The sequence below is a fragment of the Dipodomys ordii genome, unplaced genomic scaffold (assembly GCF_000151885.1).
Source record: "Dipodomys ordii isolate 6190 unplaced genomic scaffold, Dord_2.0 Scaffold157, whole genome shotgun sequence".
NCBI classification, from domain to species: domain Eukaryota; kingdom Metazoa; phylum Chordata; class Mammalia; order Rodentia; family Heteromyidae; genus Dipodomys; species Dipodomys ordii.
In genome coordinates, this window is record NW_012267373.1 from 1379152 (window position 1) to 1405461 (window position 26310).

Sequence of the window (26310 nt, forward strand, 5' to 3'; positions counted from 1 at the left end):
TGCTATACTTTTGTTTGGTCACATGCAGATTTGTCACTCTAGTTGACAAGAAAGCTTCTCAAGGGCGTATGTGTCATGAATAACATCATTGACAGTTTCTTTTGGTCACGCCAGCATAGTTCTTGGCCTTTACTTCCTAGATCTTTGATCTCTTGCCCATTTGAGAAGACCAAACACAAAGAGCACTTCTAATGCACAAGGGTAAAACTAAAACAAAATATTATTGGTTGTACAAAAATGAAAAACTTCTAACTGAAAAGTTCATGGTCTTGATGAGTTGTTCTGCTATGGTGTAATTAAAAACTCACAATCAAATTCTTAGGCTTCTTGTCTCAGTAGCTGGTTCCTTAATACTTAAAATAATTTTACTACATAGTGAGTAGGCTGAAAGGTTAATTGTTTCTGAGCTGAAGAAGGAACCTTAGTTACTGGCCTTTCCTCTAATATATGATTAATGTTAGTAGATTACCATCATATACTGTCTGTGCAGGATGACGAATCATCCCATACTTATATATTTTCATAAGTTTTGAAGGTACAGGTGAAACAGTGAAAAGACTGCTTCTTAAAGTAAGTAAAATAAACAGAAGGAACATCCTGGATTATTAGACAGTATTTGTCTGTAGAATTCTCAACTTCTTGCCACTCAGTATCTCATTACTTTCCTGGGAGGTTAGGTGGGTATCTTGATCAGCTAATGATCTTCTAGTGTTCATGTATTTATTTCAAGGATATGTTCCATCAATCCTGAATAACAATTATTGCAATAAAAATAAAAATTAAGCATTCTTAATATTCTCTATTTCTTTATAAGGCACAGTTGGTGGATCTGAGATCTGAACTGACAGAAACCCAGGCAGAGAAAGTTGTACTGGAGAAAGAAGTACATGATCAACTTTTACAGTTGCACTCTATTCAGCTCCAGCTTCATGCTAAAACTGGTCAGAGTGTTGACTCTGGTACTATAAAGGCAAAGTTGGTAAGTAGGTACTCAACAGTATTGTAGAGGATATATAAAACAATTTTTAATGATGCTTTTATTATCAAATGTTAAATATATTCACTGGGGAAATATTAGAAAGTACAGGAAATGTAGTTTGTGATCATAGGTTCACAGTATCAGAAGCAGGAGATTATCAGTGGTAATATTAATAATTACCTGATGGTTTGAATTTTATTCTGTTTAAAAATATACATATACACACATTAAATATATTCAGGGTATTCATGATTATAACAAAAGCAACTTTTTGTTCTTCTTTGTCAGTTAGAATCAAAATCAGCTTCATATAACAGAAATCCCAAGTAACATTGGGATTTGAATAGTATTCATTTTTGCATAGTACTTACTTTTCTCCCCAAAGAATCCCAAGGTAGGCATTCAGGAACTGATACAGCACCTCCATAGGGACCATGCATCCAGGTTCCTTATTTTATTGTTCTCTGCCATATTTAACCCATCTGCAGAATTTCTTCATGACTGGGTTCCAGGCAGAAAGGGAATTATCTAAGGGAGGGGTAAAAAGATTCATTAAATTAATTAATTCTCAGCTGTGTTAGCCTTCTTAAATAATTTTTCATGGAATTCCCAATAATTTCTGTCAGCATCTCATTGCCTACCCTACCTGCATGTCAGCATCCTACTTGATCACATGGCCACCTCCAATAACATCAGATTTCTTTTAATAGGAAAGGGAGGAAAATGGAATGAAACAAGTTTCATTTGCTCTTCATAGATTATAAGCATTTTCCCTACCACTGAACACTTAAAAATGTCTGTATATTATGAGTTTACCATGTGATTAATATAGTTTTAATAGAAAAGAAATTTAGGTCTCATTTCAGTCTAACCTTATCTGTATTAAGCATGTTTATTTATTGATTATATACATGGGTATTGAATATATATGTGTACTGAGCATATATATGCCCGTGTATGTGTATTGAACATACGTAATGTACCAGATATTTTTAATGATACAGAGAATTTAATAATTAAGACAGAGCTTGGGAGAGGTACAATGTGAAGTAGTGTTGATAGTGTGATGAGAGTTAATATTTTTTGTTATTTATTTTCAATTAATTTTGTTTGATGTCTAGTACAGATGTATTAGAATTGATTTACATGAGTATCTTTTCCTAAAGTTCTTTCAAATTCTGAAGGTATATGAATCTAAGTAGTGTCACGTAATTAATAAAAGCCATACTATTTCTTTGAGATATTTGATATTAACATTAAGAAAACAATCTACATTTTCACTTAATAATTTAACCTCAAGTTTTATTGTTACAAGTTGTTGGTACTGTAAAGGAAAGAATACTGAAACAGTTTTGATAACTAGTTTTGATTTTAAAATGTTTTAATCCACTACTATAAAATAGTCATTGTTAATAGATTTGTAAATATATTTGTTCTAGTGAACCTTACCCAAGTGGCATTCACTTCCGGTAATTTTTCTTAGAAAGATTATACCACTAGATAAATTTATTTGTTTGATGGTTTTCTAATTATAAAACTTTTTTCTTGTATCTTAAGTCTGTCCCCTCTGTGGAGGATCTGGTAAGTATGGTGTCATTTGTGTTTTGCTTTAATATGTCATGCTGAAGTGTTTTATTTGCATATTACATGTTGTCACTACTTGTGTTTGAAAATAACGTTAATGATTGCAGCTTATCAGTGTTCAATACCTGAAATGCTCAGTGATGGTCTACTGTACCTTTCTCACTGCATGTTGTTAAAGATTCTTTTTTTGTTTGTGATTTATAGCCATTAATGCAGAACCTATCAGTTTCTCTGTTTTGTTTGTTTTATGTATTGTGCCTATCCTGGGGTTTAAACTCAGGGCCTGGGTCACTGTCCCTGAGCTTTTTTGCTCAATGCTCACATTCTACCAGTTGAGCCACAGCTCCACTACAGGCTTTGTGGTGGTTAATTGGGGATAAGAATTTCACGGACTTTCTTTCCCAGGTTGGCTTTGAACCCTAGTTCTCAGATTTCAGCCTCCTGAGTAGCTTGGATTACAAATGTGAGCTAGGAATATACCTGAGCTCAGCTGAACCTATCAGTTTTTGGCGACTTCATGAATTACAACTTTTTCAGATTTCTACCTTACTTTTTATTTGTTTTTCAGACTTCTACTTTAAAGAAATGGGAGTTATATTAAGCAGGTCTAGTTTTTAACTCCCTCGGTTTCTATTTGAATTTATTTCCAAAAGAAGAACGTGCTTGTTGTTTTCTTCATTCACTGAATATATAAAGACTTTTCAATAGGCTTGAGAATAATTGACCTTTACAACTGGATTCTCAGAATTAACAGAAATTATTTTCAAAATAGCAATATGGGCTGAGAAGGTGGCTCAGTGGTAGAGCACTTGCCTTGCATGCATGAGGCCCTGGGTTCGATTCCTCACCACGACATAAGCAAAAAGAAAAAAGCCAGAAGTGGTGCTGTGGCTCAAGTGGTAGAGCGCTAGCTTTGAGCTGAAGAGCTGAGGGACAGCGCCCAGGCCCAGAGTTCAGGCCCCACGACCGGAACGCCCCCCCTCAAAAAAATAGCAATATGTAAATCCTAAATATCTTTCCCATTAACCTCAACTTATCAGGTTCCAGTTTGTCTTATGGCTTTACTTTTTTCAAAACTATATTCTCTGAATATTTAAAAATAAGAACTAAACTTCATTTTTCAAAGTAACAAAAAGCTTATCTAAAAATGGAACAAGGGGGCTAGGAAGGTGGCTCAGTGGTCGAATGCTTGCCTTGCATACATGAGGCCCTGGGTTCGATTCCTCAGCACCACATAAGCAGAAAACGCCGGAACTGGTGCAGTGTCTCAAGTGGTAGAGCTCTAGCCTTCAGCTGAAGAGCTGAAGGACAGCACACAGGCCCCCAACCTGCAAAAAATAAAAATAAATAAAATAAAAATGGAACAAGGGGCTGGGAATGTGGCTTAGTGTTAGAGTGCTCGCCTAGCATGCATGAAGCTGCCCCAGGTTTGATTCCTCAGTACCACATATTAGAGAAAAAGCTGGAAGTGGTGCTCTTGTTCAAGTGGTAGAGTGCTAGCAAAAGCAGCTCAGAGACAGTGCCCAGGCCCTGAGTTCAAGCCCCAGGACTGGCCAAAAACAAACAAACAAAAAACCAAAAATGATCTTTAAATCTAGAAGTCGTTATGCGCAGCTTCTCTAATGTTGTTCTTGCTTACATCTATTAATTCTAGGCCTCAGAGTTTGTCAGCCTCATAAAGGTTTGACTCATTAAAAAAAATGGCTGATTAATACACATTTGGGACATCAATACTGTAATATAAAAAGCTCTTTAAAGTAATTGAAAGTAGGCAATCCTCACCATAGTTTATTTAGACTATATACCAAAAAAATGTGGGTCTCCCAAAATTTTTTTTTCTAAACTGGGTGCTTGTGGCTCATGCCTGAAATCCTAGCTACTCAGGAGGCTGAGATCTGAGGATCAAGGTTTGAATCCAGCCTGGGTAGGAAAGTCCTTGAGACTTTTGTCTCCAATTAACTACCAAAAAGCGGGAATAGAGCTGTGGCCCAAGGACAGCACCCAGGCCCTAAGTTCAAGCCCCAGGACAGGCACAAAAAATGTATTTTCTGAAATGGCACTAATATCAGTAAACGTCATAAGTTTTTTTTGTTCATACTATTGAAAGTTTGTTTGGGTTTTTTTTTTTTTTTGGTTGTTGATGATGTTTGTGGTGAGAGGGAGGGTCTGACAGCTGCCTTTTTAGGAAATAGGTTCTGAAGTACATTTTGAGATGGACATGACTATTAGGTCTATAATACAGAACTCTGAAAGCTGCAGCAGGATTGTAAGTTCAAGACCAGCCTAGGCTATATAATAAGACCTTGTGTGAAAAGGGAAGGAAAGGAAGAGAAGGAGGGACGAAGAGAGGAAGAAAAGGAAGAAGGAAAAGGAAAAGAATGAAAGAGGAAAAAAAGACAAGAAAAAAGAGCTATTAATTCTAAAGTTGTTATAAATGGAAGATTCTAGGTTAATTGGATTTTCTATAAACAGTATCTGGAAAATATGTTCTAGGTGTGTGTGTGTGTGTGTGTGTGTGTGTGTGTGCGTGCGTGCGTGTGCGTGCGTGTGTGTGTGTGTGTGTGTGTGTGTGTGTGTGTGTGTGTTTGTATGTTGGGTATGCCAGTCCTATGACTGGGCGCTGTCCTGAGGTTATTTTGCTAGTACTCTACCACTTGATCCACAGCTCTACTTCTCACTTTTGCGTGGTTAATAGGAAATAAGAGACTCATGGACTTTCCTGCCTGGGCTGGTCTTGATTCTCAGCTCTCATCCTCTTGAATACCTAGGATTACAGACATGAGCCACCAGTTCTCAGCACTTTTTTATAGAAGTTATAAAATCTGCTAATCTTCCTTCTGTTTATCACTTATGTAACAACTTTCTTAATATATATATTTTTCTTTTTGATGCTGGGGATCAAACCCAGGGTCTTGGGATTACTATTACAATTGATCTATACCCCAAACTTGTTATATAAGAAATACTTGAAGGGCTGGGAAGTTGGCTCCGTGACAGAGTGCTTGCCTTGCACACATGAGACCCTGGGTTTGATTTCTCAGCACCACATAAGTAGAAAAAACCAGAAGTGGCGATATTGCTCAAGTGGTAGAGGGCTAGCCTTGAGCTAAGAGCTGAGGGACAGTGCCCAGGCCTGGAGTTCAGGCCCCACAACTGACCAAAAAAAAAATTTTTTTAAGCCAAAGAAATGATCATTATCCCCATCATCTGATAGTTTTTTAAAAATTTTTAGCTTCTTCATATATGTATGTGTTCCTGTGTATACAAATATATATATATATATATATATAATATATACAGCTAATACATATGTGCACTAATGCATCAGTTATTCAAAACAGTAGATCAAAATGTTAAAGTATGTTCCATAAGTTGCTAAAAGGTTGATGAAATTTGTTTTGTAGCTTTTCAATATCCAGAATAAAAAGGGAAATAATTATTTAACAGTGGCAGTATAGTTGAAAAGGTCTTTGTTATTTTTTACTGGTGCTAAGGAAATTCTTCATAAAGGAGATCTTATAGTAAACCATAGGTTTGGTAAATCAGTCATTAAAAGCTGTTCTACTCATATAAATGCAAGTTTGAAGTGTTCAGATGGTCTTCTTGATCCAGAATTAATGCTTAGGATAACTTGTAGGCCCTTACTCACTCTCAGAAGCATTTATTTTCATCCCACACATTTATTCTATGTACATATTTGATTTGTAGTTTGTTTGCCTTTGGGCAATACTATTCTGTGCTCTCATTTTACTTGAAACTAAATGTCTGTGTTGTGTTTAGATTCTGCACATTACATTTATAACCTTTGATTTGTAGACATATACATACTGTAATTTTCAAAGGTAGAGCTGGTTAGAAAAATGCCCAGATTTAGAAAGAACCATATCCAATGGGCATTCTTATGCACACCTATAATCTCAGCATTCCAGAACTTGGGAGGCAAAACAAGAGGATTGCAAGTTTGAGACCATTCTGGGATACATAGCGAGACTGTCTCAAAACCTGCACAGAACCTGATTCAACCCTTAGTTCCATTTTATGAAAATGAAATGGCAGTAGTTTTATTGTATACTTGTATTTTTGGCATTTTACATTGTGTGCTTATATATATTTACTGCTAAGGAGTCATAAGTGAATTTTTGTTAAGTTGTATGTTTTTAACAAATTATAGGAAAGAGAGCTTGAAGCAAACAAAAAAGAAAAAGTGAAAGAAGCTCAACTTGAAGCTGAAGTGAAATTGTTGAGAAAAGAGAATGAGGCTCTTCGTAGACATATAGCTGTTCTCCAGGCTGAAGTGTATGGGGCACGATTAGCTGCCAAGTACTTGGATAAGGAACTGGCAGGAAGGTATGTAAAAAGTTGCTGTGCTTATATTCTTGTGACAGATTGGGTATTTAAAGAGGTTGACAGCTCATAAATAAAACATTAATTTTTACCTCAGAATTACTTTACAATTGGCAATGACTTGCACTTGTTGAATTGATATTGACCACATTATATGCTACAGGCTTATTCATAAAAAATAAATGTATTTTACAGAGACTACACACCAGATTTTAACATGTAGAATGTTGCTAACACTCTTCAGAGCATCACTTTTGAGCTACTCTTGCCTTGATACTGTGATAAGTAATAGTTACATATCAAACAGAACTTTCCTAACAAACTCTATCTTCAACCAAGTACAATGATTCATAACTATAATCTCAGCTACTAGGAAGTGGTAGATTGAGAAGATCAAGTTCCAGACTAGTGGGGGGAGCAAAAAGTTAAGAGATCTTCCCTCCCATCTCTAAAATAATCCAGGAGTCGTGGTACATTTCTGAAATCCAGCTGCTTGGGAGACAAGTGGGAGAAATAGGTCTTTGGTCAATCTCAGGCAAAAACATGAAGCCACCTCCCTCACCCCCCCCCCCCGAATAACTGAAGCCATAAGAAGGGTTGGGAGCATAGTTCAAGTTGTAGAGTGTCTACCTAATAAGTAATGAGGCACTGAGTTCAAATCTTGTAATGCAAAGAAATAAAAACAAATAATTTTTCTTGCTCCTGAAAAAAAAAACTGTTGAAATTCAATGGTTTTTTTCATAAAAACCATGAAAATCATAAAAATGGAATTCTGTTGCCATTAAATTTGTTAAGTACATACTTCACCAACTTTGGTGATTCATCATTAGTACTAAATCATTTTATGGTCATTGTTTTAATGTTACATTGAGAAGTGATGTGAAACAAAGTTCTCAGTGTCATGGTGAAGTACAAACTTTCCAAAAACATTTAAAGTAATCATTTGAAAGGCATGGTATTGATCATGGTGCATTATATTTATAAGCTGACATGTTGAATAGTAGCCCTTTGTACAATTACCTAAAGATAATAGAATGTTAAAGAAATAAAATCATTCATAAGAGAACTGGACATCCATAGCTCAATACTGAGAGCTGATGCCTGTGAAAATCTGTGATCTGAGAATCATGGTTTGAAACCAGCCTGGGCAGGAAAGTCTGTGAGACTCACCTCAAATTAACCAGAAATGCTAACGTGGAACTGTGGCTCAAGTGGCACAGAGCACTAGCCTTGAGTGAAATAGCTCAGGGACAGCACTTAGGCCTTATATTCAGGTCCCATTGTTCACACACACACACACACACACACACACACACACACACACACGGAAGAAAGGAAGGAAGAAAAAAGAAAAGAAAATTTACAAAAAATCAGAAGAAATTTTTTTGTACAGTCAGTGATGTCTATAAAGTTAATATTTAATAGTGTAGTATCTGAGTTTATTAAGTTACTCTAATTGTAAGCAAGATGTAAAACATGTTAATTGATATTGTCAGAATTTGTTTTAAGCATATATTGCTAAAGGATTTGTCATTTATGTCTTCACAAATTTCTTTTACTGATTTTCCTTTAAAGATACCTGCTTTTTTCAGTTTTAATAAATATGAAATACATTGGGAAGCTCCTCAGAATTTTATTCAAGATTCAAAGTTTTATGCAAAGCTACTTAATGTTTAGTAATTCTTCTGAACCTTGGTTAAAAACAAAAACCAAAACCAAAAAACTAACTAAACTTTCATCTCAATATGAAGGGTCCAACAAATACAGTTACTAGGACGAGACATGAAGGGACCTGCTCATGATAAGCTCTGGAACCAGTTAGAAGCTGAAATACATTTGCATCGGCACAAAACTGTTATCCGAGCCTGTAGAGGTCGGAATGACTTGAAGCGACCCATGCAAGCACCCCCAGGCCATGTATGTTGTTCTGCTGCTGCTTCCCCTTAGCCGCCTCCTTCTTGTTTGATTACAAGTCCTTTCTGTTCTTTTCTTCTAGTAGTACTTGAAGCCTTTATTCAGAAACTGAAAATGGGATTCAACTTATAAAGTAGATGAATAGTTGAGTAACTCAAAGAATGTTGGTAATGTTTCACAGACTTGCTGATGCTGTGAAAGTGATATTTCCGCACAGTGAGTCAGAACTGGCACACACGTGATACTGTTTTAAATCATGATTGAGCATGCTTAAGTTTAGCAAAAAATTGTAGTCATATTGACACATTGGCAAATATTTGAGGAAAGTTTTAAACCCAAATATAGATTCTGACTAATATTTATACCTGTTTAGTCTTAGATTATGGTAGAATTTGAGATCTATGTCCATTTGTCTATTTCTGTAGCTATCTTTGTTTATTATACAGGAGCTTTCCTTTCTATCATTAAATCTATTATATTCTATTAGAACAGATACTTGATAATACAAACCTTAATATGTGAAATCTGTCTACCTCTTATCTAGTGGCTCATATATCTTAGAATCAGGTAATGACCTTAAGTATAATTTGTTGCTTCTACAAAATTATAAGAAGATAAGTACCTAGAGTTTAGTGGAAGAATAGGGATTGTAATGTAACTTTTGCCATTGTCTTCTCTAGGACACTGATGCCTCCCTCTCCCTCGGCCCTATTAACTTCTAGGTCTATCTATTTGGGAATTGGAAAGGTTAGGAGGAAGATGGAATAGTGTCAGATACCTGAGTTATCATAGTTATTCTCATTCAGATAGCTGTTGTGAAAGTGGCTAAATATTAGGTTGAAGTTTTAGGGAATAGCCAGTTAACACAAGTACTTTATACTAAATACATGTGTCACACTTTAATCTGATGATCATGAGACTTAAACAGCATAGAGGACATCATATTTTACTGATGTTCCTACTGAGTCTGAAAGACGTAATCCAAGGAGACCACAAGGAAAGCAGGGAAGTGTTGTTTGAGAGGAAGAACAGCTTTAAGAGAATTAGCATAGCAGTACTCAAATGGGTTAAGTCCTTGACAACTATTGCTTAAGTAGATTAATCAGAAGGAATAATTTAAGTTTGGGGTTTTGCCAGTGGAATGTAATCTGGCTGTTATTGATAAAGGAAAGAAAAGATACAGGAGAGAAAAATGGGATCAATTGTAGCCATGCAGTGTTTGATGTGTCCATGTGACGCCTAAGAAGACCATCCATTTGAGCATATATAACTGGAATTCATGAGAGGAGTCTTGAGTTGAAATATTGGGAAGGTGATCGGCTATCGTATTTGAAACCATTTAATTGATTAAGTCATCATGGAAAGTATGTATAAAGTAAAAAGAATCAGGCCAAGGAGCGAAGAAAGAAAATGAATCTGCAAAGGAAACAGCTCAGATACAGACCACCTCAGAAAGCCAAGGGTAAAAGTGGGGTTCAAAACAAAGTAGCACACAGTGTCAGCTTTCTGCAGGATTCCAGTAATGTTGTGATGGCAAAATATTAATTGGATGAGCAGTATCGGTATCAGTGACAATAAAGAAAATTCCACTGGTAGTAGGTTTGGGGAAGAATCTTAATTACAATGCACAGAGTATTAGAGGCAAGGTGGTAAATATAGTGGGTTTGGGTTTTGTGTGGAAGTTAAAGGAAGAAGTTAGTGGAAGATATGCATGTGTTTTACATATTCAATATCGGAAAGCTGTAAGATTTCTTATAATCTTATTAATACTTTCTTATGTTGTATATCTATGCCAGGAAGTTAATAAATATTTCTTAAGTTATATAGCATGAGTTGTCCTCTGTTTGGTGTATTGTTTAAGTAATGCTTTTTCCCCTTTTTTCTTCCAATTAAGGATCAAGACTCCTTAAAGAAAAGTCAAGGAGTTGGTCCAATTAGAAAAGTTCTCCTTCTTAAGGAAGATCATGAAGGCCTTGGCATTTCAATTACAGTAAGAAGTAGTACTTCCTGTTTCCTTTTTACAGTTATCCAGTGCAGCCATGTGCTTTATACTAGACCCTTGGTATCTGTATTATGGTTCCAAGGAGACAGCAATTAAAAAAAATTAAAATTGTCAGGATGCAGTATTATACTGCAACTTTTGCTAAATTTCAATCCAAACTTTTCATTTTATTACTTAAGTATATTAACTTTGACCTTGATTTGGGGGTACAATTTACTTTTTAGGGAGGCAGATTTAAGAACAGGGAAACACTGAGCAGATCACACAACTTGCTTGCTTTTTTTTTTTTTTTTTTTGGTACTGGTTCTGGGCCTTGAACTCAAGGCTAGGCACTATCTTTAAGCTTTTTTGCTAAGGATAGCACTCTACCACTTGAGCCACAGCTCCACTTCTGGATTTTTGGTAGTTAATTGGAGATTAGAGTCTTGGGGACTTTCCTGCCCAAGACGTCTTTGAACCATAATCCTCAGATCTCAGCCTCCTAAATAGCTAGGATTACAGCATACCTGTAATCTGGTGCCTGGCTTCCCACGACTTAAACACAACTGACTCTAACATGGAAAGACTAAGAACTTACCAAGTGACTGTATTTAAAATTTTTGTTTTTGAAATTTCTTTTGATTTTTTTTTGTACTTTAAAAAAAAAATCACACGTGGTCAAAACTACTTGTAATGAATCCATAAATGAGGCAGTCTTGCTGTGTATATTAGGGGTTGTTGCTTCAGGCTTCTTCACTGAATAAGGTAGGTTTACTATTTGATAATACTTAGGCACTGTGTAAACTTATTAGTTTTGTGTATTATTTAATGTATACATGTTTCTTATAATTAAAAATTAATCTCATGTATACATATTTCTTACAATTAAAAATTAATCTCATGTGACTACTTTTTTTACTGCACAACCCTCAAAGTTCATAAATTTGAGTAGGAGAAATAACACATATTCATCTAAGCTAGAAACAATTAGTATGTTTCCTCAATTGTACATTGCACAACTGAATATTTTTCCATATCAGAGCAACTTTTTGAGATTCACCTTAAAATTCACCTTAAAATTATTTGAGGATATAAGCTATTTGGTTTATCCTTACCAATTCAGATTTTAGTATTCACATGTACTAGTGTATAAATTCTTTCTTTTTTTTTTTTTTTGTGTCCAGTCGTGGGGCCTGAACTCTGGGCCTGGGCGCTGTCCCTCAGCTCTTCAGCTCAAGGCTAGCGCTCTACCACTTGAGCCACAGGGCCACTTCTGGCTTTTTTTTTCTTTTTGTTTATGTAGTGCTGGGAATCGAACCCAGGGCCTCAGGCATGCAAGGCAAGCGCTCTACCACTGAGCCACCTTCCCAGACCATAAATTCTTTCTTACGTTTAATAGGTAAAGCTATTGTTTTTTGGGAGGAGGGCATTTTCGTATTTTGGGCTCTGTAATGTTTTTAGAAAAGCACATTATTAACTATTTTACAGAGCTATATCTTTAGTGATTATAGTAACCTATTTACCAAATGAAATTTCATCCACCCATTTACAGAGAGTATAAATGTTTATTTAAATATATTTTTTCTTTTTCTTGTTTGGACCTGGGCACTGTCCCTGAGCATCTTTTGATCAAGGCTAGTCCTCTACCAGTTGAACCAGAGCTTCATGGCTGGCTTTTTGGGGGTAGTTTATTGGAGATAAGAGTTTCATGGACTTTCCTGCCTGGGCTAACTTGAACCATGATCCTCAGATCTCAGCTTCCTGAGTAGCTAGGATTATAGACATGAGCTACTGGCTCCCAACTTAAATCTGATTTTTTTTTTTTTGGTCTGTTGTGGGACTTGAACTCTGGGCCTGGGTGCTGTCCCTGAGCTCTTCAGCTCAAGGCGTGAACCCTACCACTTAAGCCACAGTGCCCCTTCCGGTTTTCTGGTGGTTAATTGGAGATAAAAGTCTCATGGACTTTCCTGCCTGGGCTGGCTTTGAACTGTGATCCTCTGATCTCAGCTTCCTGAATAGGTAGGATTATAGGTGTGAGCTACTGGCTCCCAGCCTAAATGTATAATTTTTTAAGAAAATGTTTTATGCCTAAACTATAACCATTGTTTACAAGTATAAACTAACTGCCTTTTGTTCTTAGGGTGGGAAAGAACATGGGGTTCCAATCCTCATCTCTGAGATCCATCCAGGACAGCCTGCTGATAGGTGTGGAGGACTGCATGTTGGGGATGCTATTTTGGCAGTCAATGGTGTTAACCTAAGGGACACAAAGCATAAAGAAGCTGTAACCATACTTTCTCAGCAGGTAAGTTCTCTTCGTGTAAAAAGTAACATCATTGATAACAAGACCATATAGAGATATTAGATATCACAATACAATGTGAGTAGATTTATTTCAATCTTGGAATAGTAGCAACTTTCATTTAGTTTAATTTTATTATTTCAACAAAGTAAATGCTAGTTCTTAGCAATTTAAAGATTTGCTCATAGCTACAAAGTAAATAAATTACAGAATTAAGATATGTATCCCTAATGTCGTATTTGTTAGCCAGTGGTCTTAAATTTTTCTTTTCTTTTCTTTTTTTTTGTTGTTGTTGGTAATGGTGCTTTAACTCTAGGTCAGCTCCTCAGCTCAAGGCTCTACCACTCGAGCCACTTCCAGCTTTTTCTATTCATGTGGTGCTGAGGAATCAAACCTAAGGCCTCATGTCTGCAAGGCATGTACTCTACCACTGAGCCACCTTTCCAGCCCCATTCTTTCCTCTTTTGAGAATGGGCTTTCAGGATTTAGATTTTGGGTGGTACAATGAATTGTCTTGAGGATCATGTTACAATTGAATCTCCACTGAATATGAATTTACATCTCATTAGCTCAACTCTTCATAATGCATAACTTTTCTTGACAATCTCACTAAATAGTTGTATCAGTCAGGCGCTGATGGCTCACACCTGTAATCCTAGCTACTCAGGAGGCTGAACTCCATGGATTGCAATTCAAAGCCACCCTGGCTGGCCAGGAACATTTGTGAGACTCTTTATCTCCAATTAACCACCAGAAAACCAGAAGTGGCACTGAGCGCTAGCCTTGAACTGAAGTGCTCAGGGACAGCGCCCAGGCTCAGAGTTCAAGACCCACAACTGACAAAAAAAAAAAAGTTGCATCGAAAGAAAGACTTTCTAATCATATTAGCAAGTCTTCCTTCTCATGCCTATAATACTAGCTACTCAGGAGGCTGAGGTCTAAGGATCCGGGTTCAAAGCCAGCCTGGGCAGACAAATCCAAGAGACTTTTATCTTTCAATTAACCATCAAAAAGCTGAAAGTGGAAATGTGACTCAAGTAATAGAATGCTAGACTTGCGCCAAAAAGCCAAGCAAGATTGTGAGGCTCTGGATTCAAGCCCAGTAACCAACCCCCCCCTCCAAAAAAAAAGGTCTTCATTTCATATTAATCCTTGAATCTGAGCCCACCCACAGGCATATTTCTATCACTGCGTGGTATTTTTAAAGCATTATCTATTAAGAGATATTTTGGAATGCTACTGATCTCTCAAGTTAGTATTTTCTCAAGTCAGTGTGACTATAATCCAAAAATGTGAAGAGTAGGATGGATGTCAGCTATGAGAAAGGAACTATGAAGAGGCAATAATAAACTTTTAACATACAACTTTTCAGGCATAACTTCAAACTGGTAGGAAAGAAGAACACATAAGAGATTCAGTAGTTAGCAGCCAAAATAGCATGCTTTCTCTAGGACATAGGAAAGCTATAATTTTCAGTTAAAAAGAGCAGACCTATATATAATGATTGTCATCTCTTGGTAAATGACCTTTATAACTTAGAATTTTTTAACATAAAATGATGTATAATTTTGCACTTGGGTATAAAGTTGTTATTAAAGAACAAAGACTTTGGAATCAAATTTCTATTTTTCCATGCACTTGTTTATATTGAGGGTTATCTTTCTCTGTTACTCAGTGAGGTTTTTTTGTTAGTGTAAAAAAGACTACAATGGTGGTGTTATTCTGAGAATTGAAGGCCATAATTTTATGTAGTAAATATAGTAATTATTATCATTAACTAGGCAGAACACCTTGATTAGTACTCTGTCTGATACTCAGAAAGTTAGGGAAATGTTCAAGAATTTTTCAGTAAGAAACAGCAAATCATTATCTAGGGATTTCTTGAATTAGAATGGAAAGTTTGTGAGGTCTCCTTAGTGTAAACTTAATTAACATCTGATTATTTAGATGGATTTGCTAAATTGCTGTGTAAAGTACAAAATGGCAAAAATGGTTTGAAACAGTAAATTTCCAAAATTATGTAAATTTAATAGGCATCCTTTTTTCCCCCCTTTTCTGTTAGCAAAAAATATTGTAGTTAATTGACAGCTAGTATAGTTAAGTGGGAGTTTCTCAAGAAGATTTGAGGGATTGGTCTGGACAGTTAGAGCCTCTCAAACCCTTTTTACCTTTGAGATTCTAGAATTTCATTATTTGTTGTCTGAAAAGGAGCAGTATCTGTAGTCTCCATTCCTAAGCCTACCTCAAAAGATTTTTTTAAATCCAGTTTTGATTGGATTTGCCGTTGGTTTAATTGCTTGTTTTCATTCTCTTTTTAGAGGGGAGAGATTGAATTTGAAGTCGTTTATGTGGCACCTGAAGTGGATTCTGATGATGAAAATGTGGAGTATGAGGACGAGAGTGGACATCGCTACCGTCTCTATCTTGATGAGTTAGAGGGAGGTGGTAATACAGGCGCTAGTTGCAAGGATGCAAGTGGGGAGCTCAAAGTGTTACAAGGTAAAAATCACTCTTAAAAATCATAATGAATGTAGTAATTTTTTAAGTGTAAAGCCTTAGGTATTCAGTAATACTATTTTAATGATGAGAAACCAAAGCAATGAATAGTTTCCCTTGGGTATAGTTTTAGTGTACACTAGTAACTGCTGAAATTTTATTTATATGTGTGTTTTCTAGAATCATCTCGGACTATGGTTCTTGAAAACAAAGAAAATTCAAGATTTCTAGAGCCTGAAACAGATCATCCATGTTTTTAGAGTAGATCTTAGCATGAAATCTATTAACATAAGTTCTTCACTCTTAACAGCAAATTAGAGTCATTTTAGGCTGATATCTCATCATTATAGAGTCAAGATACGTGATCCTGGAGACCTTTGATTTAGGTCCATTGCTATCATGTATATATACATATTAAAGAAAAACCTGGGACTTTTTTTTTAATCTAGAGCAGGGGGTTCTCCAATTATGATACATAGGAGTTTCTAAGAGCTTTGGGAGTTTATCATGAAGTCACAGCTTTTCAAAATAACACTGTGATCACATTTATTTGTTGATATTTACACTAATGGTACAAAGAGCACCTTCATGTCTAAACTATTACTTACACTTGTAGTAAACTAAACCAAAGCAAAGGTGAGCCAGGTCCTAGTGGCTCAAGCCTGTAGTACTAGCTACTCAGGAGGCTAAAATATGAGGATGACAGTTTGAAGCCAGTCTGGGCAGCAAAGACCATGAGATTCTTACAAACAATTAACTACCAGAAAACTGGAAGTGGTGTTGTGGCTCAAAGTGGAAGATTGCTAGGCTTGAGCAAGAAAGCTCCAGGATAGCACCCAGGCCCTGAACTCAAGCCCCACAACCAGGAAAAAAAAAAAAAATCAGTGGTGAGACTTTGGCTATCTTCTGTAAAATCAGATACTAGGAAGATGTACAAAATGCAAAATTAGAAAGTAATGATAGAATGGAAGAAAGACTGCCTCTTCAGTAAATGGTGCTGGCAAAATTGGTTCAACACCTGTAGAAAACTAAAGCTAGATTCTTATATATCACCCTGCACCAGAATCAACTCCCAATGGATCAAAGATCTCAGAGTCAAAGCAGACACCCTGAAAACATTACAGGAAGGAATAAGAGAAACACTAGGGCTCCGAGGCACAGGCGGAAATTTTCTTAATAGAGACCCAGAAACACAACAAATCAAAGAAAGGTTGGACAAATGGGATTGCATGAAACTGCAGAGCTTCCGCATGGCAAAGGACATAGCTAACAAGATCAATAGAAAGCCGATGGATTGAGAGAAGACCTTCACTAGCTACACAACAGACAAGGGTCTCATATCTAAAATATATTTAGAACTATTAAATCCCCCAACAACAAATCCTCAAAGAAACAACCACCCCATTAATAAGTGAGCTAAAGACTTAAAGAGAGACTTCTCTGAAGAGGAAACAAGAATGGCTGATAGACACATGAAGAAATGCTCAACTTCTCTAGCCATAAAACAACATTGAGATTCTTCCTCACCCCAGTTAGAATGGCTATAATCAAGAAATCTAATAGCAAATGATGCTGGATGTGGCCAAAAGGGAACCCTACTACATTGTTGGCAGGAGTGTAAACTTGTTCAACCACTCTGGAAAGCAGTATGTAGGTTGATCAAAAGACTCCACATAGAACTCCCCTATGACCCAGCAATCCCACTTTTGGGCATTTACCCAAACAATCACAAACAAGGCCATACTAAAGGTACCAGCACAACTATGTTTATTGCAGCATTATTCACCATAGCTAAGATAGGGAACCAACCCAAATGCCTCTCAGTAGATGAATGGATCAAGAAAATGGAATTCTATGCTTCCATCAGAAAGAATGACATTGTCCCATTTGTTAGGAAATGGAAAGACTTGGAAAAAAATCATATTAAGTGAAGTAAGCCAGGCCCAAAGAAACAGAGGCCCCCTGGTTTTCCTTATTTGCAATAACTAGTATATGTCTAGGACAAGCAGAAAAGGTCAAAAGCTATATGCATATGACATATGTAAGCAAAATGAACCCCAAGATAGAGACACAAGAGGTTTTATATTTGTTGTTGTTATTTTATGTACTTATACTATGTGATTTTTTTTTTTAGTTTCTCTTGTACGTTCTTCCCCCTTGGTATAACATAACCCTGTTTTCACTCTATTTGATTCCAGTGCCCTGCATCTTGTATGTACATTTTTCTAATTTGGGGAAGAAAAATAACAAAATGCTGAAGTAAGGATATAGATTGACCCATTGTAGCAATAAGATGTACAAGACACTATGTTGAAAAGGAACTTTACAATTTCAGGATTGGAAGGGGGAGGTGGGGAAGGAAGGAATGGTAAGGGGAAAAGCAAAGGGGGGGATAACAATGCTCGATAGGAAATGTACTCATTGCCTTACTCATGTAACTGCAACCCCTCTGTATAGTATCTTTACAATAAAAATACATTTTAAAAAACAAAATAATGATATTCTTTTGATTAAAAATTCTTTTTGGTTTTTGAAGATAGTTGTCATCAAACAACTCTGTGTTGTTTATATTAACATTGAGTTCTTGTCATTTTAACAATATTTTAATTTTTTTAATTTTTTTACAGTTTTCATAACTAGTATGATAATAACCATAGTCCACCTAAACCAAAACTGTTTAGAGTACTTAGTCCTTATTAAAGTATAAAGGTTTCAGAAACCAAAAAGTTGGAGAATTCATGGGCAAACAGTTTTATGATGAACCATGGCACATTTGTTAGTTTTGTATGTTAGTGTGCAAAATGACACCAGTAGCAGTTATTGTTCTCTCCGTGCATCTTAAGTAAATAGGGTAGCATCTTGTCAAAATCTTAATGTCAGACGCTTCCTACAGTTTCATTGCTTTTCATATTTTCTACTGCTTTCTGTCAATATTAGAAGGCTGTTCCTTATTTTAAGACTTCTCTATCCCTCTGCAACTTGCAGGCACTTAAGATGTGTCTCAGCTGATAACGTATGCCATGTGACAGACCACTATTAACTCCCCAGATCACAAAAACTATGTCTGTTAGATATTGATTTCTACATTTCTTCTTTGCTCACATAATAAGATAACTTATTTATTTAAAAGGTTATCATCTATCTTGTAGTTTACCCAGAATTTGTTTCAGTTTTTAGTTAGACATTATCTCTCAACATGCATGTGTGTAGTGTGTGTGCGTGTGTGCATGTGCGTGCTGCTCCTGGGGTTGAACTCAGGATCTGGGTGCTATCCCTGAGCTTTTTTGCTCAAGGCTAGTGCTTGGCTGCTTGAGCCAGAGTGCCATTTCCAGCTTTTTGGTAGTTAATTGAGATAAAAAAATAACTCATGGACTTCCCTGCCCAGACTGGCTGGCTTGATCCTCAGATCTCAGCTTCCTGAGTAGCTAGGATTATAGGCATGCGTCCCCGACACCTAGCCAATAAACTAGATTTTTAGGAATGAACTGGTATATACTTTAGTGAACTGACATTAAGTAATAAGAAGACTAAAGGGTCAAATTAAAAACCTTCACAATTCAATAGATGTAATTGTACATGTCAATTAGAAAACTTGAAAGAAAATTTTACACATTTTTTAAGTAGGTCCAACCAATAAAACTTTCAAGTATGTACAATATTCGAGCTCTAAGAAGGACAAATTCTGTTCTTAAGAAGTCATGGTGTATTGCCTGTAATCCTGATATTCAGGAGGCTGAAACCGATGGATACAGAGCTTGTTGCCAGTGTGGGCTACATTGTGAGACCCTGTCTCAAAAAATAAAATACATATAGATTTAAAACTGTTATTTTGCTGCATATTGCTACTAATTACAGCAGGCATCTCATTTTTTGCTCAGTAAAATTGTAAAACTAAGTATATTCTTAGACCATAAAGTATCTCCTTTTTTCTTTTCTTTTTTTTTCTTTCAGGATATAATAAGAAGGTAACTGATGCACATGAAAATGGAGACATGGGAACTTCAAGTGACACTCCACTAGATGACAGTGCTTCTAAATTAGATGATCTGCACAATCTGTACCATAAAAAGTCTTATTAAATTGACTGTATCTCCAGATAAGATTGTTAATCACACTATTTTAAACTTGGGGCACTAGGGAAGACGGTGACAAAGACTATACAATTTCAAGGGAGGTTGTTTGTTGCCTAAAGAAAGGCGGGTACCTCAGGGCTTCATGTGAACAATTGAAATGCATAAAACCGTTTTCTGTGGTATATCATAATTAGCTATTGCATGTAAAGCAACTTTGATTTTCCTGGAATTGTAAGCACCAAAGCATGTGTTTCCCAAAGGGATATTATATTAATAGGCTCTTAAGTACCAAATGAAGTGCTACTATTTTATTTGGTTCCTTTCCTATTTAAGAAAAGGACACTGCTAACTGGAATTTTTATAATAGGAAATGCAAGAGAGTAAGTGAATTCATCACATATGAATCCATGTATCCATAATGTTAACTGTGGAATTTCAAAAGACAGAACTTCTAATTCCATAAATTGCAGAAATGTAGGTTGACTTATTTTTGTTTGACTGAAAGAATGGTTTTATTTGTTTTTTTTAATCTGTTGTGCATACTGATAACTAAATCAATTTTCATGATCATTTGTTATAATGAGTTTGCTTTATAGCTATATTCAATGCAGTAAAAAAGTAGTTCTGTTTATGCAATCCTTTATCAATCAATGCTGCGCTAGAAATAGTTTCTGAAAAGTTACTGTATGTTTACTTTGGATTTTTTAAAAGAAATGCAGATGAGTATACCTGTTGTCAATTATGTTAACCTGTGCCTCATACCGGAGCATTACACTATTAATGTTTAGTCTCTATGTTTATTTTCTATGATCCACAAAAGACAGTTTTATATATTTTGAGTTGTTCATAAAGTTTTTCTTATGATAGTCCTAGTAGAAACAGTTCACATTTATTAGTATGTTACAAAAAAAATGTCACATTCAGCCAGTAGTTTTCTCTTTAAGTATCTGATTTACGACCATTTAAAAAGCCGAGGGACTAAAGTAGGCAGGACAAAGTGAAGACATTTTGATACAGTAATTGGTTTTCATATTGATACATATTTGCCTAAAGTAGTTTTCATATGCAAACTGTGAATTTGCAAGTTCTCTTGTCAGAGGATTAAGCACAGTGCCTCCTTTCTTAGTGTTCTGTGGGCCATTATACCCTGCTAGGCAAAGTCAAAACAGTATGTTTGCTAAAATGCAAAGTCAAAACATTTACTAATGTCAGTGTTTTAAAAGATACATTTAAGGGAATATTAAGTGTGGGGAAAATCTCTAAGGCTTTAAAATATTATCAGTATCTTCATTTCTCATTCCTGTTTTTCCCAGATGCACTATATATTTGTTCAAAGTTAAATCTATAAAATGTATATACTTTTGTTTTGTGATTTTTTCTATTTATAAACTTAATATTTTACTATTGTTCATTTATAGTTTATTGGTGGTTTTATCCCTCTGTATACCTATTGCCCTGTTAATTCATAACTAGAAGTGCACTTCATAGTGTCTTATTGTTACTGATATTAAAATACTTCATAGTTTAACACTGTGTCTGAGCAAGTTAGTATTTAAATGTACAAATGAATAAGCAAGTTACGTGTTAGTGTTTGCTCCTGCCAGGCTAGATTGTTTCAAAAGAAAGATTGTTTTGCCTCATGCATTCCTCCTATGGTAGACACCAATCTGCAAACTGGATTGTAGCTAATGTATTCATTTATTTAAAAATAAGAATTCCATCATAACAGATCAGAAAACTTTTTTGCTGTGACATAAAAACTATGTCAGTTTTTGTTTTCTTAAAATATAGCCTGGGTCAATAGAATGACCATGACATTTTTGTCCCCAGAGAATATGCTTTATACACTATGAATATTTAGGAAACTGTAAGCTATACTTCTTTGATTTTTCAAGTACTGCATATTAAATTGATTTTTTTAAAGGTACGTTGGGAGTTGTTTTGCTTTTTCCTTTAGAACTGAGAAATAGCATTTTTGTAAGGTACCTCCAATTTGAACGATTGTATGAGTTGTAATACACATTCCCTTCAAGGGGAATAAACAAAATAAAGTTTTTTAAGTAGTGTAAAATTGAACGCATTAGTTTCCTTTATATTCATCTCCTTCTTGGTCTGAAAGCCCAATGAGAGCACTGTTGTGTAGCTGCTACTATGAATTTCCTGGCATGTGTCCGAAAGTACCTAGTAGAAAGTTTATTTTAGAATATGATCTTTAGGGATAAACTAGAAATTGCAGATTTGCCCTAATGCACTGAGAACCAGTTTTTTTTTTGTATTTTCACATTTATGAGAAAGAAGCCCATACAGTAAAAATCTTCATTAGAAAAGATAAGAAGAGAACTGCTGCAGAGATCTGTTAACAATAAAAATGCGGAAAATAAAATCTGAGGGAAATTGTTCAATGCACATGAGAGTGGTGTGTGTATGTATGTATGCTTGACCTCTAAAATTCTCTGTCACAGATAGGATGGAAATGCTACACTGCAGTCATGAGACTGTTGTTAAAACATTTAAGAAAAATGGCATCTTGTGGATCTTGGTAATCATACCTGGATAGTTACTAAAAGTTAGCACAGCTTGCCCATGGTGCTGGATTTTCCCCACTACAGTGGAATTATTTGTTCATAATTTAGAAATAAAACACACTGATTCACATTTAAGTTGCACATTGTTTGATATCCTTACTGTGTGATCTACTTCACCCATTCAGCCTGTCATTTAGGTTGACTTCACATCTATAGTGTTTATGACAAATGTATTATATATAGTTGAATTTAGTAGTTTTTATTAGCTTGTAAATAAAAATGGAATCTTCTCCAATAAAATGGTATTGATCTTAATTTTTAAAAGGTAAATGGTGTTTCTTTTACGTGGAATACTTTCATTTATTATTTATTCTAAGTAGCTTCTATTAATTGTCCAATGTCACACAAAATGTGCTAAGGCTGAATCTCAATACTACAGTAAAATGATACTTTGGAATGCTAAGGATTAGCCATTTGTCTGCAGTACTGTTAAACACGTGTATGTTAGAAAGATCTGATAGTGACTGTGGAATCAGCTTTCTGTTAAAACTTAGCATATGACAAAAACAAAACAAAAAAAAACCAACTCTGATTTCCTTGGCTCTGTGTTGTGAATAGTGGACAGCTGATATTACTTACGAGAATAAGATTGATGAAAATTACAACACAACACTATTAGTATTTAAGGGGATACATTCTCCATTGTAGCATCTAAGTATCTGTAACTTAGAAGTTTTCTTTATGTAAAATAATTTTAGAAAAAATATTTTAAATGTCCTTATGAATGTTCAGAAATACTTGCTATTTTTCATTGGACAATATTGATTTACTCCCAATGGTTATATGCTTTTTTTTTTTTTTTTTGGTTGGTTGTGGGGCTTGAACTCGGGGCTTGGGCACTGTCCCTGAGCTCTTCAGCTTAAGGCAAGTACTCTACCACTTGAGCCACAGCACCACTTCTGGTTTGCTGGTGGTTAATTGGAGATAAAAATCTCATGGACTTTCCTTCCTGGGCTGGCTTGAACCGCTATTCTCAGATCTCAGCCTCCTGAGTAGCTAGGATTACAGGCGTGAGCCACTGGTGCCTGGCTCTTTGTATGCTTTTTGTGTGTTGGTTTAAGCTACTAGTTCACAGGTTGTTTGAGAAGGGGGAAACATTTTTTCCGTATTTCATCCTGATGAAAACTAATCCAGTTTATGAAATATAACATGTTTTGTATTTTCATTGTTAATCAGTGTTTGATTTTAGGGATTTTATAACTAACTTTAAAAAGAAGAACATAATGTATTGCACATTACCATGTGCTTTTGGTGTTAAACATTTTGTTTGATAATAAATCTTTTTCAGGTGCATTTTAGGAGTCATCAGCACGGTGGTGTCGAGGAGAATGTATGTCTGTTACCTCCAGCAGGGGGAGCATAGCTGCCTGAAGGCCCAACTGCTTCACTGAAAACCGCCTTGTTCAGGCTGAAGCTTCTCTTCTGGAAGCTGAGGCTACTTACTGACTACTCAAGACAGGGATTCTCTGACTTTGGACATTGACTGGAAAACTCCCTGATGGTCTTGCCAAGTCTGACTCACTTTGACACAACCTTTCTTATTGCTAAAATGTCCAGGAAGTTATTACAGCAGTTCAACGTTTAAAAAATGCTATCGAAGTTGCTAAATTTGGGTCACAACCTCATTGTAAACTGGTTGCCTTTATGCTCCCTGCCTATTTTTCCTCAGTGTCATTGCCCCAATAAATCTTTGGCATAGCTGATCCCATGGATGTTGGTGTCTGCTTCCAGGAGAATCTTGATTGACACAAATCGACCAGGAATGAGATTTGAGGAATGAGGAATTAATTGGGGATTAAGAGGTGACTTATCTCCTTCCCAAAAAGATAAGGATAAGGGTAGAGTTACCATAAGTATTTGGATTTTGATTTAAGATAGAATTGAAGTTTTGAAAAGGTTAAGATTTAGGGTAAAATTGAAATATAACTTGCTGAGTAACTTGTTTACAGGGTTAACGAGAATTTGTTTTAATAGTGGGATTAGGTAGGGTTTGGGTTATGGTTTGAGTGACATTTAAGAAATGGGAAAATTGAAAAACATTTAAGGATTATGAGAAAAAATTAGGATCAATGTTCACCCAAGTCTTGTTAGTATTGTGCTTAGAATAGAGACAGAATAAAAGGACTACAAGTTTAGGGTAAAATTGAGACTTAATGTACTGATTAGGAGTAGAGGAAAAGTTAGGGTTAGTGTTAAAGAGTTTGTATTACTGTTAGGATTTTTACAGTAAGATTGTTGGGTTGGGTTAGGATTCTGTTTACAGTTAGGGTTAGAAAAATGGTAAGGTTCAGGGTAAAATTAAAACTTCAAGGATTATATGATTAGAGTAAAAGTTAGAATTAGTGTTCCTTAGTCTTTGTTTTACTAATAGGATTCATGTTTTATGTAAAGTTAGGATTTCAGTTTATTAGGGACTTTGTGAAACCCTAATCTCAACACAAATACTTCTGTTTACATTAATCCTAACTTTTAGTTGTTCTCAAAATATGTTTTAATCTTACACTTTTTCTAACTCTGACCTTAACTCTAACACAAATCTTTACCTCTAGCCCTTGCCTAACCTAATCATTATAGTATCCAAATGATTCTGTTTTGCTTCTATTTATCATTATTAAAATAATTTTCAGTTTTACACTAAACCTTACCCTTTACTCTTAACACTAACCCAAACCTAGCCCTAATACTAGCCCTACCCAAATCCTAAAATACAAAAATTAACAGGAGCCCTAAATTTATTCCTAGTTCCCAATTAAGGTTAAATTTTTATCCTAAATCTTACCCTTTTCCTAACCCTAATCTGAACCTCAACCCTAATCTTTTTAAGTTTTTTATTGTGAAAATGCTGTACAGAGGGGTTATAGTTACATGAGCAAGGTAATGAGAACATTTCTTATCAAGCATTGTTGCCTCCTCCTCTGTTTTCCCCCTACCATCCCTTCCCTCCCACCTCCATAACTACACTCCTCACCCCCACCTAAATTATAAAGTTCATTTTTCTATATAGTGTCTTGTACATTTCATTATTGCATATCCCTATTTAAACATTTTGTTTTTTCTCTTCCCCTCCCCAAATTAATCTTAACACATACTCATCCCTTATCCTAAGAGTAGCATGAAAACTAGTTTAACCATAAGTTTTACTCCTCATCCTTACTTAAGTTTAACCACTCAATTGTATTCTTAATCCTCATTCACACTAGAACCCAAACCCTAATTACTCCTAAACCAGTTACACCTTAAACTTTACCCATTTCCTAACTCTTAATATAAACATAAACCTTCCAAAATTCTAAAAGTAATTCAAAGTCTTGACTTTGACTTTCATTCTTCATCTAATTGCTAAATTTTCAATTTCACTTTTTTTTTTGGGGGGGTGGTCGTGGGGCTTGAACTCTGGGCCTGGGCGCTGTCCCTCAGCTCTTCAGTTCAAGGCTAGTGCTCTACCACTTGTGCCACAGTGCCACTTCTGGCTTTTTCTGTGGTGCTGAGGAATTGAACTCAGGGCCTCATGCATGCGAGGCAAGCATTCTACCACCTTTCCAGCCCTCAATTTAACTCTTAACCTTTCCTATCAACCCTGAGCCCCATACCAAATTGTATCCTTAACCCTAATAGTAACACAGATGGTTTTTTTAACAGCAGCACTAAATTTTACTATTCCTAATCTTTACAATAAGTTTCACTGTAACTAACTATAACTACCCTTTCCTTAACTCTAAAAAAAACCAGAACCCTAACTCCAATTTAATTAACACAAAGACTAATAATACCGATTCTAACTTTCATTCTACCCTAATCCTTAAAATAAGTTTGTTTTACCCAACCCTTATTTTCCTAGCTTGAATACTAATAGTACCCTAATACTAGTAACACAAATACTCTGGTTTATATTTAACCTAACAATCATAATTCTTAAAGTTTCATTTTCAGATATGAGACCCTTGTCCGTTGTATGGCTAGTAAAGATCTTCTTCCAATCCATGGGCTTTCTATTGATCTTGCTAGCTATGTCATTTGCCCTGCAGAAGCTCTGCAACTTTATGCAATCCCAT

The 26310-nt window shown here is 35.7% G+C and overlaps 1 protein-coding gene across 2 annotated transcripts in view; it reads left to right on the forward strand.

Moving 5' to 3' along the window:
• Nucleotides 1-22326, forward strand: part of Gopc (golgi-associated PDZ and coiled-coil motif containing) — a 35883-nt gene extending 13557 nt beyond the window's left edge. Inside the window, exons 2-9 of one of the 2 annotated variants that reach the window (XM_013032836.1) lie at nucleotides 815-979; nucleotides 2537-2560; nucleotides 6735-6910; nucleotides 8659-8824; nucleotides 10716-10811; nucleotides 12943-13107; nucleotides 15423-15603; nucleotides 19552-22326. In XM_013032836.1, coding sequence (XP_012888290.1) covers nucleotides 815-979; nucleotides 2537-2560; nucleotides 6735-6910; nucleotides 8659-8824; nucleotides 10716-10811; nucleotides 12943-13107; nucleotides 15423-15603; nucleotides 19552-19679 — 1101 coding nt within the window. In that variant the 3' untranslated portion in view covers nucleotides 19680-22326. The remainder of the gene's footprint in view (nucleotides 1-814; nucleotides 980-2536; nucleotides 2561-6734; nucleotides 6911-8658; nucleotides 8825-10715; nucleotides 10812-12942; nucleotides 13108-15422; nucleotides 15604-19551) is intronic. The other variant, XM_013032837.1, reaches the window with a different exon arrangement.
• Nucleotides 22327-26310: the final 3984 nt, after the last annotated feature.